General features: G+C 39.3%; 1 protein-coding gene across 7 annotated transcripts in view; it reads right to left on the bottom strand.

Moving 5' to 3' along the window:
- The window catches only part of FAM120B (family with sequence similarity 120 member B), a 408,137-nt gene that overhangs the window by 369,924 nt on the left and 17,351 nt on the right, over nucleotides 1-20,862 (bottom strand). For all 7 annotated transcript variants that reach the window (XM_069769279.1, XM_069769283.1, XM_069769281.1 and 4 more), the window contains exons 3-4: nucleotides 19,777-19,957; nucleotides 1,924-2,025 (exon numbers count right to left, since the gene is read on the bottom strand). In XM_069769279.1, the coding sequence (XP_069625380.1) occupies nucleotides 1,924-2,025; nucleotides 19,777-19,957 (283 nt within the window). The remainder of the gene's footprint in view (nucleotides 1-1,923; nucleotides 2,026-19,776; nucleotides 19,958-20,862) is intronic.

The following is a 20,862-nucleotide window of genomic DNA, read 5'->3' as shown; positions in this document are numbered from 1 at the left end:
TTATAGTTTGGATGTATGGTGGGGTACGGTATATAGTCTGGCTGTGGTGGGGAGGTGTGGGAACGGCATCGGAGGAGCAGCAGGTCACAGGAGGCAGGAGCCGGCGGCTGCAGCTAACTCCAGTTCCCACTGCTAAAGAGAAATGAATATTCACTTCATTCCACGCCCATGGGCGTGGAGGGCAATGAATATTTATTTCTCAACAATAATATTATCTTAGTATGATTTCCCCCCAAACCCAGTCCTGGTATGCATGGCCCCATCCTCCTTATAATTGGCTCCCACCCCATCATCATCCTAGTATGCATGGCCCCATCAGAAAACATTAACAAAAAAAAACATTACACTCACCTACACAGCGCTCCCTCCCAGCATCCTGCTCCGATGCCAGTAACTGCCTTATGCTTTTAAGCAATGCATGGCAGGGACGTCATGCGCTGCTCACAAGCAGAGCTCAGCTGCCAGAATATTCACCGGGACTGTACTCAAAGAGCAGTGAGTATTCATTGCTCTTCTGTAGCACGCAGTGTCAGTAACTGGCTTCCTGCTGCTGCTGGAGGTCACGTGTGCCGCTACTTAAAGGGAACCTGTCACCTCAAATTGGCGGGATATTTAAATGAGTTTTAACCGGTCCGATGGGCGGTGTTTCCTCTTCATTTCTCCACCCCGTCCGTCTCTGTTGTTCGCAATATGTCAGTGAATTAGAGTACGTGTGCGCCATAGTTGGCGCGTGCGCAATGCAATCTTCGGTGACGCACGCGCAGTATGCTTTGCCCAACTGCAGGCAAAGCCGAAAAGCATTACTGCACATGCGCCCGCGCACTATGTCCCGCAACACAGCAAAATACTTCCGGGACATAATGCACGAGCGCATGCGCAGTAATGCTTTTCGCTGCCCATCGGACAGGTAAAAGCTCATTTAAATATCCCACCAATTTGAGGTGACGGGTTCCCTTTAAGAGAAATGAATGTTCATGAATGCGCTGCTTACAAGCATAAAGCAGTTGCTGGCACCTGAGCAGGATGCTGCAAGGGAGCGCCGTGTAGGTGGGTGTAATGGTTTGGTTTTTTATGCTTTCTGATGGTGCCATGTATACCAGGATGGGGATGGGGGCTAATTATAAGGATGGGCCATGCATACCAGGATGGGGATGCGGTGGGGGCCAATTATAAGGATGGGGCGATGCATACCAAGATGGGGATGGGGGTGGGGGCAAATTGTAAGGATGGGGCCATGCTTACCAGGAACAGGTTTGGGGGGAAATCATACCAGAATAGGGATGGGGCCCTGCATACCAGGATAGGGATGGGACCATGCATACCAGGATAGGGATTAGGGGGCTAAGCATGCCAGGATAGGGATGAGGGGGAATATGCACACCAGGGTAGGAATGAGTGGGCCATGTGTATCAGAATGGGGATGAGGGGACCATATATACCAGGATAGGGGATATTAAGTACAGAATTGACCACATTTTTTGCTTCAAATATTTTTTCCTAATTTACTCCTCTAAGACCTAGGTGCGTCTAATGGTCCGGTGCTTCTTAAAGTCCGTAAAATATGGTATGTACAGGTTCCAAAATTAAAGAAAATGCTAAAAAGAATGACCATTTACATGTATATGTAAAAACTAGATGCTCTGTATATTTTCAGGCTTTAAACCACTTCAGTTTGCTGAAAACGCCCCAAAAAATGCCAAAGAAAAGCAGCAGACAAGTACACAACATTTGTAGAGATTGCTAGAAAAAAAGCTCTCTGAGAAGCTATCTCATGGCTAAAATGCCAAAGAGCTGTTAACAAGTCAGCGGGCAGCTTCTCTGAAGACTCCAAATTAGAGGACCACGTTCTGGTCACTGTAGTGTTCCAATCACTTTACTATTAATTTTAAAAAAGGAGGAAAAAAACTAATTGTGATATCTCACCTGCTATGGAAAGTGGAACTGCGGGAACAAACTCTGGTTTCTCCAGCATATTGCCATGGTATACATACCATTCATGGACCCCAGCACATTTATCTGGAGAACCTAGCAGTAGAGAAAAACAAGAACTGATCAAACAGACTGATACCAAACTGCAGTAACTATAATTAGGCCGGTTTCACACGTCAGTGGCTCCGGTAGGTGAGGTGACGGTTTCCTCACGTACCGGAGACACTGACTCACGTAGACACATTAAAATCAATGTGTCTCTGCACATGTCAGCGTGTTTTCACGGACCCCATAGGGGTGGAGCCGCATATTCATTACTGTAATAAGCGGCACCACGTGACCGCTCATACAGGAAGAGCTGCGACACTGAGAGGATGCAAGCGCCCAGGGAGCTGGGTAAGTATTTTAATGCCAGCGGGCGGGCGCACAGGGGGTGGGAGGGGGCAGATACCGGCAACTTTATTTTAAAAACAAAAATAAAGAAAGAAAAAAGATTATTCATTCCTTTTTTCCAGCGAACGCTGCTGGAGAGAAGAAATGAATGGGGCTGTCTCCTGCACGGTGTGTGTGGTACCCAGTCGGCACACAGATGCCGCACGTGTGCCACACTGATGTGCCACGTGAGCACACGGACACGGATAATTCCGGTACCGATTTTTCCGGTACCGGAATTATCTGGACGTGTGAGACTGGCCTTACTAGAAGTGCTCGAGAAACTGCGGTCATGTCAGGGGCTTATTACGATGGGCCCACTAATGCTCAATCCCACCACCTGTGTCAGAATCCCTCAAACAAGCAGACTTGAACACAACAGATTGGCCTTGTTGGTGTCTGCAGCTGACATATTAATTTATCATACAGTTTAGATTAGAATAAAGAAGTGGCCACTTATGTTACTATGGACATAAGACAGGTGTGCTACATACAGCTCTGTATTGTTGTCAGTGACCGTTGTAGGCCATTCCTATTAGAGCTGTTACATCATGACCATTTCAATCTTTTTTCAGTGTTTAGCCCAATTTTTTTGTTGCATTTTAATTTTTATGTCATAAATAGTACACGTGAAAAAAACAACTTTGCAATGTATCTTATCAGGGAAATCTGCTTCTTTCTCTGCCAGAACTGATCAGTCATTATCACAATTCTCAATTCTGAGGTAAAATCCATATTCAGTGAAGACCCTCCCATTACTGAGAGGAGATGGCGGCTGCTACTGGTGAGATTCTATGTAGACAGAGGAGGAGCCCTGCCGCTAGCTCCTACCATCTACACAGAATCTCACCAGTAGCAGCCGCCATCTTCTCTCAGTAATGGGAGAGGCTTCACTGAATATGGATTTTACCTCAGAATTGAGAATTGTGATAATGACTGATCAGTTCTGGCAGAGAAAGATTTCCCTGATAAGATATATTGCAAAGTTGCTTTTTTCATGTGTACTATTGATTTATGACATAAAAATGTAAACCACGGTTATTCTTTAACCCTCCGTCACATACAATATTCGGACTAACGAGTTCACATACAATGTGCCTGTCAGGCGCCTGCTGGAAAAATACCTATAATATCTAATGTTTGCAATTTCAGTGCTCTAAAAGTGATCAGTGACCTTCATAGGGATGTAATAAAAGAGACTACACATAATCAGTTGCAAAAAAAAACATTTACTTAACATAAAACTAATAACTATGAAATACAAACTTTTCAAAACTCCCGCCAAATAGTCCCCAGTTCGACTCTCTCAAAAAAATGTACAAAGAAAATTTTTGAACACAAACTTAATTTTAAGGTACCTTAAGTACTATTAAAAACATATTCAATCAGAAGTAGATGCTGAGGTTTCCCCAGAAAAGTCACACTTGCAGAGCAAATAGCAAGAATTACACACCATTTTTGCATGTGTCAGGCAAATTGCTTTATGACATTTGAGACATTCATAATTTGAAAGCCTTCTGGTTCCGCTTTCCGTTTGGCAGGTGGTGCATCTCCTTCTTTTGTGAGGTGGTGCAGATGGTGACTTTTCACCATCATCTTCTGGGTGGAACCTTTTGAGCTGAACTTGAAGGCGAGAGGGGATACCGATTGTTTTCACGCTTCTCCTGCGTAGCTCTCCAAGTACTAGTTCATGGGCCAATTTTTTCAGATACAATCGTCTACGGAGTGGTTCAAGCTTGTTTTCAAGATAAATTACTTGTGAATTTATACCACCCAAATTCAACATAGCAAAAAATATGACCATTGGCCAGCGTTTGATGTTTCTGCTGACGTTGAAAGTGGAGCACATCTGATCTGCTGTATCCATACCCCCTTTGGTGGCATTGTAAAATGTAATTATCTCCGTTTTTTTTCTGCCCCAGTCCCAGGATCGATGGCAGCATCATCATGAAGTGTTGATAGAAGAAGTACGATTTTTTTGGCATGTGGTACATAGGAAACTAAAGCCTTTCCATTATGGAATGCAAACATACTGCTGTACTGTTGTCTCTCTTTCACACTTACAAACTGTGGCGGCAATTCCCTTTTGTTTTTTCTTACAGTTCCCACATATGACAGCTTCTGAATTTTCAGATAATCAATCAGATCACAACTTGTAAACCAATTGTCAGCTGTAATATTGCGACCCGATCCAAATAAGGGTTCAGCCAGTCTTTTTACAACATCAATGGGTTTGTTGCTCACACAGTAAGGACCTTCTGGTTGTTTTCCTGCATAAACTTCCAGGTTGTAAGTGTAGGTCTTACTGGCATCAACAAGGGCATACATTTTTATTCCATATTTGTTTGGCTTTGATGGAATATATTGACGAAAGGCACATCTACCACAAAAACCAGGGAGCATTTCGTCAATAGTGAGATTCTCTCCAGGGTAATAATAATAATATAATAATAATTTTTATTTATATAGCGCCAACATATTCCGCAGCGCTTTACAAATTATAGACGGGAATTGTACAGACAATAGACATTACAGCATAACAGAAATATAGTTCAATACAGATACCAGGAGGAGTGAGGGCCCTGCTCGCAAGCTTACAAACTATGAGGAAAAGGGGAGACACGAGAGGTGGATATAATCCACGAGAGGTGGGTAATAACTTTGTTTACAGTTTACAACAAATCTTTGAAATATATCACGAATTGGAGCAAGTCGGTCATGTGTTTTGTGTTCGGTTCGGGTAGTTCTGTCGTCAAACCGAAGGCAACGAATTAGAATCTCGAATCTGTTTATGGACATAACAAGGCTAAATTTTTCAACTCCATCCCCATCTTTACCCCAAAGTTCCTCCAAACTTTGTCTATTTGCCCTATAAGCTCCTGCAAGGTACAGTAATCCAAAAAAAAGCACGCAGTTCTATTTCATCTGTGGGCTTGATGGTTCTGTTGCAGATGTACTTGTCCTTTATAATGTCTATATATTGGTTGGTATATGTGAAAATAGAGTCCAGAATGTCATCTGTAAATATACTGTTCCAGCATTCAACTGCAGTTTTTGCATTACTGCAGGAAGGTGAGTAATAATGTTGAAAGGTTCCCTACGTTTTTTCTGGAATGGCTTCTTGTTCCATTTAGTATTTTTATCTTTTCCAATATAATATGATCCAACTTCTTCATCCTCACCACTGTCACCATCTTGCTCTGTTTCAGAATCCAGGACACATTCTTCCACCTCATCATGAGAATCAATCTCACTTTCCTCTCCTAAATCCTCATTCAGTGTGAGGTCTCTATCATGTAACAGCATGTTTGTTACTTCCTCAACATCAAGTTGTTTGGATAAATTGTACATTTTCCTCTCCATTTCAGCAGATGATCTGAAGCAAGAGAAGGAATATGTTAGGGAACTACTGTATATGCCTGAGCAGCACACTTTCTTTTATAAAATCTCCCTTATTTCTATGAAATATCCTCACATTTTGTGCTATACATTCATAAAACAAGCTAAATAAACTATTGTGATGAATAAAAACATAATATACCAACCTTACTGAATGTGACGTATTCACATACAATGAGCCTGAGAGATCTGTGCAGCTATATCCTCTCCCCTGAAGCTCTGAAATCCAACTGTGATATCAGGTTTCACAGACCTTCAAGAGACAGGAGACTACCTGGAGGGAGGGGGTTTCCTCACAATCTGGTGAGGAAGGAGAAATGAAAGTAAAAGAGTAGCGCCTGACAGATCAGTTGTATGTGACGGAGGGTTAAGGATTCGGCCATTTGTTCCCATTTCTGTTTTTTCGTACAAGGGATTTAAAGAGCTGTAAATATTTTTCTCGCTCAAATATTCAAATCATTTTTGCATTTTTTTCTTCATGAGGGGTTTAATTTTCATGCTGTTTTCATGCTCTGTTTTTTATTTTTTTGCCAAAATTAGGTGATAAATCGGTGGGAAAATACGTATCTGTTTTGCACATTCTTTCTTTTTTTTTAAACCAGAAAGTACCAATGTACCGTAATACATTTTGGCATTTTTCCCCTATCTGTAACAATTATTGTTATACATTCAACACAATTTTTTTATGATGAGGGCTGCACTAGTAACAGCGATTTAATATTTTTAAATATTTTTATCTCCTTACTATTTTTAGTTATTTTTCTATTATTTCACATATTGTGGTTCCTAGAAGATCATAAAATACATTGTGATGGGTATTTCAACAATTAAATCCTTTTTTAACCCCTTGTCTCCTGTTGCTGGTGTATTAGACCCAGTTACAGTGGAAATGAAGCCTCCTCAAAGCAGACATGACCGGGTCTCCTGGGACTCCGGAGCTCCTGTTCCCTTCCTATACCCAGCAATCGTATGACCAGCGAGTCCACACGAGGAATGCCGCTAGTCTTTCCTATTACTGTATGCACAGAGCTTATTAAGTGCTGTCTATACAGCGATCAGGAAGGGCGAGATGGTAATAAACCGTACCTGTCTTCTCTATATAGCGCTCAGCTCCTGCAGCTGCACAGTTGCATGAACCTCTTCTACTATGCATAGATGCTTTCGAATGTCACTGCAGAATAGAATGAGGACTGCCTGGATGTTTAGAGTTTTTTTGGCGGTACAATGGTAGTTACAGGCAATAAAATCCATTTTACTTCGGCAAAACTCATGAACCATGTGCACCATTTTGAAGAATTTGGCACAAAAATGGCAATGAATGCCAAAGGCAAAAAAGAAAAATGATTTATAAACCTCCATAAAAGATGATTAGGGGGCTTAGTCTACTTTCTCTGTTTATTTGACCAGTCCTCTAGATTTCCGATCCAAATAAGACAGATGGTTTAGTGTTATTGTAGCCCCATCAACACTAATTGTACATTTCAGTGGAGTCTTGACAACAATTGCTGGAAACACGACTGAGCCTAACACATCCATGAAAACACCTCGGAATATTCCTCAATTTCTTGTGGGAGGAAAAACATAAAAAGAACATGTTAAACTTACAGTGCGAGTCATTAACGCCTGTGTTACACCGATGAAAGATAAGACATTTTCCTGCTGAAGGGTTTACTTAACAATACAACAATCCCCTATACATCAGTAAAGTGAGTCCCAGCTTCGCAGACATAATAAGAAAACACTGATGTAAGTGCAAAAAAATGCACGGCTCCCAACAAGTATGCAGCAGTTTCCGCTCAGATTGTTGTGTTAGGCCCTGCCACTTCTACACATCATGACCATGGCACGACCAGGTGCACACGTAGAATGGGGCACTACTTCACAGCTATACAGGAGAACAACCTTTCACTGTCATGTATGACTTCAAAACATCTCACGGGCTGTAAATGTTCCTCAAAACAGAATCTGTCTCCAGGTTTATGCCACCTAATCAGAGAGCAACATAATGAAGAGACATAGGTTCCAGTGATCTGTTACTTACTGGGCTGCTTGCTGTAGTTTTGATAAAATAACAATTTTGTCAGTAGGAGATTAACACTAGAGGACTCAGTGCTGTGGGTGTGGTTATAAAGAGCTCAGCATTCAGAGAACTGCTAGATCTGCAGCAGAGGAAACATGGATTTTATCAAAACTGCACCAAGCAGCCCAGCAAGTGATACATCTCTGGCATTGGCGCTCTACCCCTATATAATGCAATAGTATATACGTTACACCAACCAGTATAGGAATGCCACTGCCCCGCACACACCACTCCAACGCACGTTTCGCTCACCGCTTCGTCAGGGAGTGATGTGAATGGGGCAGGAGGGCCTTTATATAACAAGATAGCAGCTGCAAATCCTATGTAATTAGGAGACGCCATAGTTATATGGCGCCGTAATGCCGCATGCAGCCGCCGCCATCACCGCGACTAGACCCCGGAAGTGCGTCACCGAGGGCGTCATCTGACACCATCGATAACACACACCCCGGGACTCCAGCCACAGGACAGGAGCGGCGCACGCTCCTATACTGGTTGGTGTAACGTATATACTATTGCATTATATGTGTGTGGTGTACCTGGTACATATGTGATCTAAAACTTCATCATATTCTTATGTTTTATTTGTTAACACATTTTTTAGTTGTATTTATTTATGTGTGCACATTATTCATGGATTCAATATTTAAATAACACTTTATTACAATTATTATTTGTGCTGCACATATGAGATTTTTATAATATATTTTTTATAACATATATTTTTTTCACTATTTTATATATCTTTTCACAATTAATTATATATTGATTTTTTGGATCACATGTGCCTCTTTTATTACATATGTATTCTGTATGATTTTAGTTATTTAATTTTACACTGACAATGAATTTCTTTATTATATAAAGAAAAAAAAAATTTTTTTTCATATGTATGCGTTTGTTCCAATCAGTTTGGGTGTGCCCTGTCCTGCACATACAGGGATTGTGGTAAAATAAAACAGAATTAATCCAATTAATAATAAATATTAAGTTATCAAATCCCTATTAAAATCTCATTTATTGAGGTAGTTAGTTATATGCATATACATACAAAAGCATTTCAATATATCATCATTGTTTTTATTGATTTTGTATATATATTTTTTATCATTTTTGATTTTAATAAAGGTTTCTATATATATGTATATGTTTATGGTGAAATTATTATGATTTTATTTGAATAAAAATATATTGTATACGATTTTTGGTCTGATAAATTTTTTAAGGAGTTTATGGTATATATATATTCATTGACCGGATAGAATTTGATTTCTGGTATTCTTTTCTATATAGGTTTTTGTTTTGCTTTTCAGTTGGAAAAGACCAGTATTATGGATTATAAAAACCGTGACGCTAATTGGTTATCACAAATATCCACCATATTTAAAGAAGCCGGACCTAGTGGGACGAATGTGACTAATTGCAGTAACCAGGAGGAGAAAATATCTCTGAAAGATGTACTATTCAAACGGACTAAATCCTGGTGGAATAAAAATTCATTAGAACAATATTTGCAGAGGAATTTGATCCCACGTGGCCTGCGAATACAGGTATTTCCCTCATTTCCATTGGAAGATACAACTTTATTAAAAAGATGGGAAGATGCCTGTAGTTTATGTTCTCGTACTTTTATGGAAATCTTAATTGAAGTTGATAAAAAGAATTTAGAATGCTTTGAGACCAATATTAAAGTTTTACAAGATAGACTACAGAAGAACCTTACGAATGAACAATTATTGAAATTTGATGAAGAATTAAATGCATCCTTTGTTAAATGGGAATCTGAGATCCAAAAAACGAAGGTGTCTAAGTTTCAGCGAGATCTTCAAGATTATCAGACTAACAAAATCTATAAATGGCGTGGTAAGCCATCATTGAGGAGATCGGCATCAGTTAGCTCAATGACAAGCACCAGTTCTGTGGGTTCGGTAAATACCCCTGAAGGAGATTCTATGGAAGCCGTCAATAGATATGATACAAGATTCAGGACAAACAAACGGAAGGGTTCCAATTATCAAGAACAAGGATTCAGCAATGACGGTGCTTTGAAGGTAATTAATTTATCCAAGACACAATTAACCCCTGATCAAATTTCTGTTTTATCTTTGGGTTTGGGTTTTTGTCCAACAGCAAAATTAGACCAATTCACGGCAATTAAGGATACATTCCTTTTTGCAAGGAAGTTACTTCTAAAAAATATCATACTGATAAGATGTCTTGTGGTAATCTTTTCCCAACAGAAGAAGAAATGGCAGCACTACAGGCATTAGAAGATCTATTAGCCGAACAACAAGAAACACCAGGTAAATTTCCGGAATCCATTAAAAAGAAATCAAAAAACTTTCCTTCTATAACACTAAATTCATCTGTTGAAATTTTTGTAAAAATGGTGTGTGAAGGTATACGTGATTTACCACCTAAAAGATCTTTTGATAATTTAAATCATGGACAACGAATAGCATTGGGAGAATTAACTAGGATGAAAGATTTAATCTTTAAACCATCGGATAAAGGTGGAAATGTGGTAGTGTGGCCTTATATACAATACGAGAAAGAGGCATATCGGCAATTGAAGGATCCATCATGTTATGAGAGATTACCACAAGACCCAACTATAGATTATCAGAAGAAATTATTTGATATTCTTGATTTAGCGTTGGAAGAGGGGACCATTTCAAAAAACATTCGGGAGGGACTGCGGTATGATTCACCGACAGTTCCTACGTTATATCTATTACCAAATGTTCATAAAAGCATGATAGAACCCCCAGGGCGCCCCATCATTTCTGGGAATGGTAGTCTTATAGAACCCATATCGAAATTCTTGGATTATTATCTGAAACCAATGGTCATGGAATTACCCTCTTACATCAAGGACAGTACTGAGGCCTTACAACGCCTAGATGGGGTACATGTGGGTAGTGATATGTACATCATAACCTGTGATGTGGAATCGCTATACACATCTATACCACATGAACAGGGAATATTTGCGGTTAAGCGATACTTGTCTAGCCGTCAGTTGGATCCTAATCTTGTTAATTTTCTGATGAAGATTTTGGAATATGCATTGTATCACAACTACTTTGTGTTTAAGGACCATTTTTATAGACAAAAGAGGGGCGTGGCGATGGGCGCAGCTTTCGCGCCATCTTACGCGAACTTATTCATGGGATTTTGGGAACACGAATATATTCAAAATCTGGATTCCATGGTGGCAACATCTGTGTTATTATGGATGAGGTTCATTGATGATGCTTTGTTTATTTGGCAGGGGTCACGATCAGACTTAGAACTCTTTCTTCAACATCTAAATCAAAATACCATGAACATCAAACTTACTTGGAGTATTGAACAAAATGAAATACATTTCTTGGATTTAAAAATAAAGGTGGATGATCAGGGACAACTCCATACATCTATTTATAGAAAGGAAACGAGTGTGAATTCACTGCTACATGCCAAATCAGCGCATCCTGCTCATGTTATTCGTGCAATCCCGACGGGTCAATTTCTAAGAACAAGACGAATTTGTGACCAAGATGACATTTTTGAGGAGCAGGCAAATGATCTTACGGAAAGATTCATCAAACGGGGATACAAAAAGGATATCATCCAGAAGGCTTATTTGAAATCTAAAAACACAGATCGACAATCTTTATTGGTAAACAAGAATAGAAATAAGAAATTGGAATTTGATGGACATATTCGTTTTGTTACTAACTATCATTCGAGATGGCGGGAAATGACAGATGTCATTTCAAAATTTTGGCCTATTCTTTTGCAGGATCCAAGTTTGTCTAGGATATTGCCAGATAAATCAATGATTGTCGCGAAACGTAGTAAAACCTTGCGTGAATCGTTGGTTCGCAGCCATTATGTGCCTCCTGTGTCACGCTTTATTTTTTATTCCAAGGGTCCCAAATGGGGGTCGTATAGTTGTGGCACTTGCAAAGCTTGTCAGTATATGGTAAAAACAAATGTTTTTCACGATTCTGGTAATTCAACAGAATATAAAATCTTGCATTTCATTAATTGCCGTACATCAATGGTAATTTATCAGGCTACATGCCCATGTAATCTTACGTATGTGGGTATGACCACGCGTGAATTACGGGTCAGAACACTGGAACACATTAAAGATATCAAAGCTGCTGATAAAATCGAAATTGAAGATCAGGAGAGATTTAATAAACTTAAACCGCTGGCTAGACATTTTCGTCGATTTCATCCTCAACAATCCCATCTATTAAAGGTTAGGGGCATTGATCGAGTACACTGGGGTAATAGGAGAGGGGATTGTAGTCGGATTTTAGCGCAAACGGAGTGTAAGTGGATCACGCTCCTTAAAAGTATGGTTCCCAAGGGTCTTAACGAACAGTGGGGTTTTTCAAGTTTTCTGTAAGGTCTATACATTTATTAGTGTGTATATGAAGTTATTCTTTTTATTAAGGGATATCATGGTAGTTTTAGTGGTGGGGTATGTTGGTTTAGGTATGGCTTACTAGATATTCATTAGTATTTTCTGATACTAACCTTTTATAGGATGTTCTTCATATTGAGGCTAGGTTAGTATAAATGGGTTATTTTTATGACATTGTATTACAGTATGTATGTTTCTATACATGCAATTGGGTATAGGATAGTTCATAGATTAGTATTATGCATTTGGCTTAATTGGGATTTACATATTAGTATTATATACAGGTATCATGGTATGGTTTATAATTATTTTGGGCACTTTCATTTATTTTAGATACACAATGGGTACATGGTATTAGGTTGGCACGATTTGTATGTATGTTGTTATTTATGATATATTGTGCGTACGTATGTGGCTGTATATATGATTGGATATAGGTATGTGATGTATGGTGTATGTGTGATGGGTATTTGTGTTATGGGTGATCTTGTATGTTGTATGTATGTGTTATATATATTTTGTTGTATGTATTGGTTATATATATGTGTTATGGTGCGTGAGTGTATGTATGTATATGTGTTTTGGTGTATGTATGGTTATATACATATGTTATGGGCATGGGTATGAGTTTATGTTTTATAGTTATATTTGTATATGGGAGTATATATGGTGGTAAGTATGTGTATGTATATGTATGTATGTATGTATGTGTATGTGTATATGTGTTGTGTATGTGTAGGTATATATATATGTGTGTAATATGGTTATATAAATGTAAAAATGTGGTTATGTGTTTTATTTAATTCATTATTGATTGGTTAGATTTTTTATAGTATGCATATGTATATAATTGGTTACATATTGTTACATTTTAGGTATATATTTGTGTTATATATGTGATATGTATCTGTGTTATGGTGTATGTATATATATTAGGGTGTACGTGCACGTGTGTGTGTGTATGTGTATGGATATGAGGTATGGTGTATGTGGGTCACATATGCACATGCATATGTATATATGTGCATATATATGTGTTTTTATTTAATTATTTAATTCACTTTAGTTTTATTTTTTATGTCAGCATATATAATAATCTTTGGATGTAGTGTTATATTGTTATGTGTTTTGTTTTTTGTCTTGTATGTATATATGAAATTATGGTAGTTTATTAATATTAGCTTTAGCATAGATTCATCCATTTAACTCTATCAAGTAATGATTATACTGAGGTAATAATTGATATTATTCGTTGTTTTTGCATGGTTTTAATGTTCTGTTTGCCCAATTGCTTCATAATCCTTTGCCCTTAATCCTTATGGCTGCGGAGACGCTGTGCGCCGGTGTGCGCGTGCGCCGCTCCTGTCCTGTGGCTGGAGTCCCGGGGTGTGTGTTATCGATGGTGTCAGATGACGCCCTCGGTGACGCACTTCCGGGGTCTAGTCGCGGTGATGGCGGCGGCTGCATGCAGCATTACGGCGCCATATAACTATGGCGTCTCCTAATTACATAGGATTTGCAGCTGGTGTCTTGTTATATAAAGGCCCTCCTGCCCCATTCACATCACTCCCTGAGGAAGCGGTGAGCGAAACGTGCGTTGGAGTGGTGTGTGCGGGGCAGTGGCATTCCTACACTGGTTGGTGTAACGTATATACTATTGCATTATATGTGTGTGGTGTACCTGGTACATATGTGATCTAAAACTTCATCATATTCTTGTGTTTTATTTGTTAACACATTTTTTAGTTGTATTTATTTATGTGTGCACATTATTCATGGATTCAATATTTAAATAACACTTTATTACAATTATTATTTGTGCTGCACATATGAGATTTTTATAATATATTTTTTATAACATATATTTTTTTCACTATTTTATATATCTTTTCACAATTAATTATATATTGATTTTTTGGATCACATGTGCCTCTTTTATTACATATGTATTCTGTATGATTTTAGTTATTTAATTTTACACTGACAATGAATTTCTTTATTATATAAAGAAAAAAATTTTTTTTTCATATGTATGCGTTTGTTCCAATCAGTTTGGGTGTGCCCTGTCCTGCACATACAGGGATTGTGGTAAAATAAAACAGAATTAATCCAATTAATAATAAATATTAAGTTATCAAATCCCTATTAAAATCTCATTTATTGAGGTAGGTAGTTATATGCATATACATACAAAAGCATTTCAATATATCATCATTGTTTTTATTGATTTTGTATATATATTTTTTATCATTTTTGATTTTAATAAAGGTTTCTATATACAGTGCCTACAAGTAGTATTCAACCCCCTGCAGATTTAGCAGGTTTAATAAGATGCAAATAAGTTAGAGCCTTCAAACTTCAAACAAGAGCAGGATTTATTAACAGATGCATAAATCTTACAAACAAAAAAGTTTTGTTGCTCAGTTTAAATTTTATAAATTTTAAACATAAAAGTGTGGGTCAAATATTATTCAACCCCTAGGTTTAATATTTTGTGGAATGACCTTTGTTTGCAATTACAGCTAATAATCGTCTTTTATAAGATCTGATCAGGCCGGCACAGGTCTCTGGAGTTATCTTGGCCCACTCCTCCATGCAGATCTTCTCCAAGTTATCTAGGTTCTTTGGGTGTCTCATGTGGACTTTAATCTTGAGCTCCTTCCACAAGTTTTCAATTGGGTTGAGGTCAGGAGACTGACTAGGCCACTGCAACACCTTGATTTTTTGCCTCTTGAACCAGGCCTTGGATTTCTTGGCTGTGTGCTTTGGGTCGTTTTCTTGTTGGAAGATGAAATGACAACCCATCTTAAGATCCTTGATGGAGGAGCGGAGGTTCTTGGCCAAAATCTCCAGGTAGGCCGTGCTATCCATCTTCCCATGGATGCGGACCAGATGGCCAGGCCCCTTGGCTGAGAAACAGCCCCACAGCATGATGCTGCCACCACCATGCTTGACTTTAGGGATGGTATTCTTGGGGTCGTATGCAGTGCCATCCAGTCTCCAAACGTCACGTGTGTGGTTGGCACCAAAGATCTCGATCTTGGTCTCATCAGACCAGAGAACCTTGAACCAGTCAGTCTCAGAGTCCTCCAAGTGATCATGAGCAAACTGCAGACGAGCCTTGACATGACGCTTTGAAAGTAAAGGTACCTTATGGGCTCGTCTGGAACGGAGACCATTGCGGTGGAGTACGTTACTTATGGTATTGACTGAAACCAATGTCCCCACTGCCATGAGATCTTCCTGGAGCTCCTTCCTTGTTGTCCTTGGGTTAGCCTTGACTCTTCGGACAAGCCTGGCCTCGGCATGGGAGGAAACTTTCAAAGGCTGTCCAGGCCGTGGAAGGCTAACAGTAGTTCCATAAGCCTTCCACTTCCGGATGATGCTCCCAACAGTGGAGACAGGTAGGCCCAACTCCTTGGAAAGGGTTTTGTACCCCTTGCCAGCCTTGTGACCCTCCACGATCTTGTCTCTGATGGCCTTGGAATGCTCCTTTGTCTTTCCCATGTTGACTATGTATGAGTGCTGTTCACAAGTTTGGGGAGGGTCTTAAATAGTCAGAAAAGGCTGGAAAAAGAGATAATTAATCATAACATGTGAAGCTCATTGTTCTTTGTGCCTGAACTACTTCTTAATACTTTAGGGGAACCAAACAGAATTCTGGTGGGTTGAGGGGTTGAATAATAAATGACCCTCTGAAAAGACTTTTCACAATTTAAAAAAAAAATAAACAAAGAAATAACATTCTTTTTTGCTGCAGTGCATTTCACACTTCCAGGCTGAATCTACAGTCCAAATGTCACAATGCCAAGTTAATTCCAAATGTGTAAACCTGCTAAATCTGCAGGGGGTTGAATACTACTTGTAGGCACTGTATATGTATATGTTTATGGTGAAATTATTATGATTTTATTTGAATAAAAATATATTGTATACGATTTTTGGTCTGATGAATTTTTTAAGGAGTTTATGGTATATATATATTCATTGACCGGATAGAATTTGATTTCTGGTATTCTTTTCTATATAGGTTTTTGTTCCCATAGGTAACAAACTACGCCACCAGGGACTCAGATCCTGCAGTACCAGACGTGTCCCCCTGCTTTAGCCAGTACATGTCCCGGCCCATCTGAAGTTTGCTAGAGAGCATTTGGATTATCCAGAAGAGTATTGGGAGAATGTCATATAGTCTGATGAAACCAAACTAGAACTGTTTGGTAGAAACAAAACTTGTCAGGAGGAGACAGAATTCTGAGTTGCATCCAAAGAACACCCTACCTACTGTAAAGCATGGGGGTGGTAAGATCATGCTTTGGGACTGTATCTCTGCAAAGGGACCAGGACAACTGATCCGTGTACATGAAAGAATGAATGAGGCCAATGCATCATGAGATTTTGAGTGCAAACCTCCTTCCATCAGCAAGGGCATTGAAGATAAAACGTGGAAGGGTCTTTCAGCATGATACTGATCACAAGCACACCGCAAGGGCAATGAAGAAGTGGCTTCGTAAGAAGCATATGAAGGTCCTGGAGTGACCTAGCCACTCTCCAGATCTCAACCCTATAGAAAACCTTTGGAGGGAGTTGAAAGTCCGTGTTGCCCAGCGACAGGCCCAAAACATCACTGCTCTAGAGGAGATCTGCATGGAGGAATGGGCCAACATACCACCAACAGTGTGTGCCAACCTTGTGAAGACTTACAAAAAACATTTGACCTCTGTCATTGTCATTGCCAACAAAGGATATATGACAAAATATTGAGATGAACTTTTGTTAATGACCAAATACTTATTTTCCACCATAATGTGCAAAATAAATCTTGCCAAATCAGACAAGGTGATTTCCTGGATTTGTTTTCTCATTTTGACTCTCAAAGTTGTGGTCTACCTATGATGTCAATTACAGGCCTCTCTCATCTTGCACAAATGGTGGCTGACTAAATACTTTTTTTCCCCACTGTAGAAGCTCGAGACTTTTTTCCCATCTGAAAAAAATCATAAAACTTAAACCAAATTCTGAATGTAAAACTAACACTGCCCAAACTCTGAGGACAGCCTGATCAAAATCACTGATGAAACAAGGACTGCTTTTCTCATACAGGACACTAACTACCAAATGAATGAGTAATAATTGCATGTTAATTTTATTCTGTGGCTCAATTTCACAACCACAAGACCAAATGTATATAGGCTATTTTTAAGTTTTACTTTTTTGTTTGCACACAAAAATCACTTTTTAAACAAAATAATTTTTTTTAGGTGTCCCCTAAGTCTGAGACTGACAATTTGTTAATTGTTCAGCAGAAAGCATTAGGAATGAGGGGCTTGCTCTTTTGTGGGAAAAGCTGTTTTTTCCACTGATCTCATTTTGAGGTACATAGGACCTTATGTTCCATTTTTGGTAGGAAGGATGAACAAAAAAACCTGGCAATAAATCTAAATTTTTTTTACAACATTCACCACGGATACTTAGTTTATTGCACAGGTCGATACAATTACGATGATACCAAAGTTATATAATTGTACTTCTTCTGCACAAGAAAATTATGTTTTAAAAAAACTTTTAATTCGAGTTTTTGTAAGGCTGGATGAACAAAAACAGCAATTCTGGAAGGAATATTGACATAATAATAGATGTTATTACAAACATGGAGATACCAAATATGAATATTGTGGGGGGAATTGTTTGCTTTATGAACTGGGATTTAACATTTTTTTATTTTAAATTGAAGGTTAAATTTATTGTCAAGTATCTTCCAGAAAAAGCTGTCTTGCGTGTATGTACTTGGGGAATAACACTATACCTAGCCATTATATGAGTTATATCCTGAATTCTCACTTGTTTTTCCCTCTGTAGCCTCTATCTCTAATTTGCAATCCATTCAGAGCAGACTAGCTGTTATGATATCTCCCATACACAGCACACAGAGATAGATTACTGCTATTCATTCCTTTTTTGGCATCCAGGGATCAGCAATATGGAAGACACTACACAACAGTACTGATCAATGTGGATATGAATCCTACACTTGGGTGAGGTAAAAGACTTGCTAGAAAGCTCAGCACGATCTTCCTATTGTCTACTTCTGCATATTTCCTCACTCTTCCCCTTCCTCCTGCTTCCCCTCTCCATATACTATAGTGGGCCACATCTAATGACACTGCTCACATCTAGCAGTCTGTTATCTGAGCAAGATGGAATTTAACTGTCTTTTCAGAGTGGATAATAAATTCAGTATGCAGGGGCACAGGAAAAGGGGTCTTATAAGTAGAGAAACATTTTTCTCTAATAACATATAATAAAAAACAGTTATGTTCCCCTGTATCGCCTTTGCATCAGATCGCATGCGGATACGTACGCATGCGTCGCTTTGCGGTGTGTGGCGAACGCAACATGTTACTTTTTTTTTGAGGCGTCAAATATGCCCCAGCATGTGCATGTGGATGAGTGCGTCAAAAAACGCATTACTGTCTATGGGAACGCATTGGTACGCAAGGACTTGAGTACGCATGTGTTCGATGCGCTTGCGTACTTTGGACTGCAAATGTCCAGGAACCGATTGAGACACGCCCATTAAGACATGCCCTCCTGGAAATATTGAACCCATGCGCATAAACAACGCAAACGCTGGCAAAAACACAAACACATGCAGCTTTTTTTTGCATCATGCGTAAGCTGATGTGGATAAAAAATGCAGCCTAACCATGCTTTGTGCATGCAGATGATACGCTGCGGACAGATACGCAAATGTGTACTTAGCCATAGTCCTACAAGGTGACCTGAATATATGATCTTTTCATCACCACGATAATATACTGCACTACTTATGTAATGGTATCTAGTGCATAGAAAAGTTTACATGGCTGCTGAATTTATTGGATCAGTCACACCCGCAAATTGCAGATGTGACTGGCTCCGTATTCCCGTCGACAGGTACGGGAGCTGTCTGCTATTTATATGCGCTTAACAGTCCGTACATGAAACCTGATTAGTGCATGTTGTCATTTATTTCTCACGTTCATGTGAATGTATGTGCTGAGTGAGGTCCATTTCTTTTATATGGACAGCACTCAGTCAAAAAATAAGTTTATGATAACGCACCCATAAAATGACAGGCAGCTTATTAGACCATTTGGAATGATAAAATATGCATGAGAATATGGCAGACATAAAGGGTTTTGTTTGGCCTCCAACTGGCATAGCACAAACAGTGGCATCCTCCATTGTGCTGCAGGAGCTCCACATACATCAGTTGATGGTGGGAGCACTTTCCCGATTTCATACTCCACAGCTGCATCCATTGCTTTGGCTGAGGGGTTAACTGCTGGGATCGGTATACACATCATGGAGCATAAGTAGAACTGCTATATAAATATACAGGGCATCACATTACTACCTGTCCCATCACATGAGTAATGGATACCTAACTGCCTTTCTCCAAATCTCAAGGCTAACCAAATGGATCTAAAAACAGAGAGAATAGCTGGACCTTAGTCTTGACTGCCATGCTTACCATTACCAGTACCAAGCAGGATGGCATAAATATGCTGCCGGGCACTTCTGTAGACCTGGGCTTGACAAGGGATGTGAGGGTCAGTTTCATCTTCCAAGGTGTTACTGCAGTCACTTTCTCCAAAACACAGAACATTGCAGATCATGACATTGTCCCCTTTGTAGTGTTCCTCTATGGCAATCTGTACAGATGAAAGAACATAGGAATGTAGGCTTCATGAGGAAATGATATGTCTACATGAGACTATTCTGCAGGCAGGCAACATACAATCTCATCATACAGAGGCAAAGCTAATCGGAAAACATGACATAGAAGAAAGAAGTAAATGAAGGGTAAGAGCTGGAGTGAGTGAAAACCCCGACATCCATCTCCCACAATGTATGTGTCTGGCTCAAGCTCATCCCTCCAGAACATGTTAAAAGCACTAACTTATCTGAGATCTCCGTAATGGCAATGACTGTTTTCAATGAATACAGAGAAAGTGATAGATCACTCCAGAAGAAGAAAGAAGCAGATTTCTTTGATAAGATATCTTACAAAGTTTCAGTGAAATTTTTTCCTGATTTATTAAATAAAATTTTGACTGACAGTTACTCTTTAACGCTCTTAACTTCTCCGACTCTCAGATTGACCGACAGCTGTAATGTGCCCCTACAGTGGCATGTAAAAGTTTGGGCACCCCTGATCAAAATTACTGTTATTGTAAACAGTTAGGGTCTGTGCACACATTTCGGATTCTCTGTGGATCCACAGCGTTTTTTGAGGTGCAGAAACGCTGCAGATCCGCAATTGATTTACAGTACAATGTAAATCAATGAGAAAAAAAAAATGCTGTGCACACTTTGCGGAAAATCCGCTGCGGAAACGCTGTGGTTTAAAAGAAGTAGCATGTCACTTCTTTTTTGTGAATCTGCAGCGTTTTTGCACCCATTCCATTATAGAAAACCGCAGGGGTAAAAAACGCAGCAAATCCGCAAGAAAGCCGCAGCAAAACGCACAAAAAACGCTGCAGAACCGCACAAAAAATACGACAAATCCGCAGGTGCGTTTTCTGCCAGGAGAGGCAGAATCCGCACCAGAAATTCC

This window comes from Ranitomeya imitator, chromosome 5 (assembly GCF_032444005.1).
Source record: "Ranitomeya imitator isolate aRanImi1 chromosome 5, aRanImi1.pri, whole genome shotgun sequence".
Taxonomy (NCBI): domain Eukaryota; kingdom Metazoa; phylum Chordata; class Amphibia; order Anura; family Dendrobatidae; genus Ranitomeya; species Ranitomeya imitator.
The sequence above is the reverse complement of the archived record's forward strand: the minus strand, read 5'-3'. Positions and strand labels throughout refer to the sequence as shown.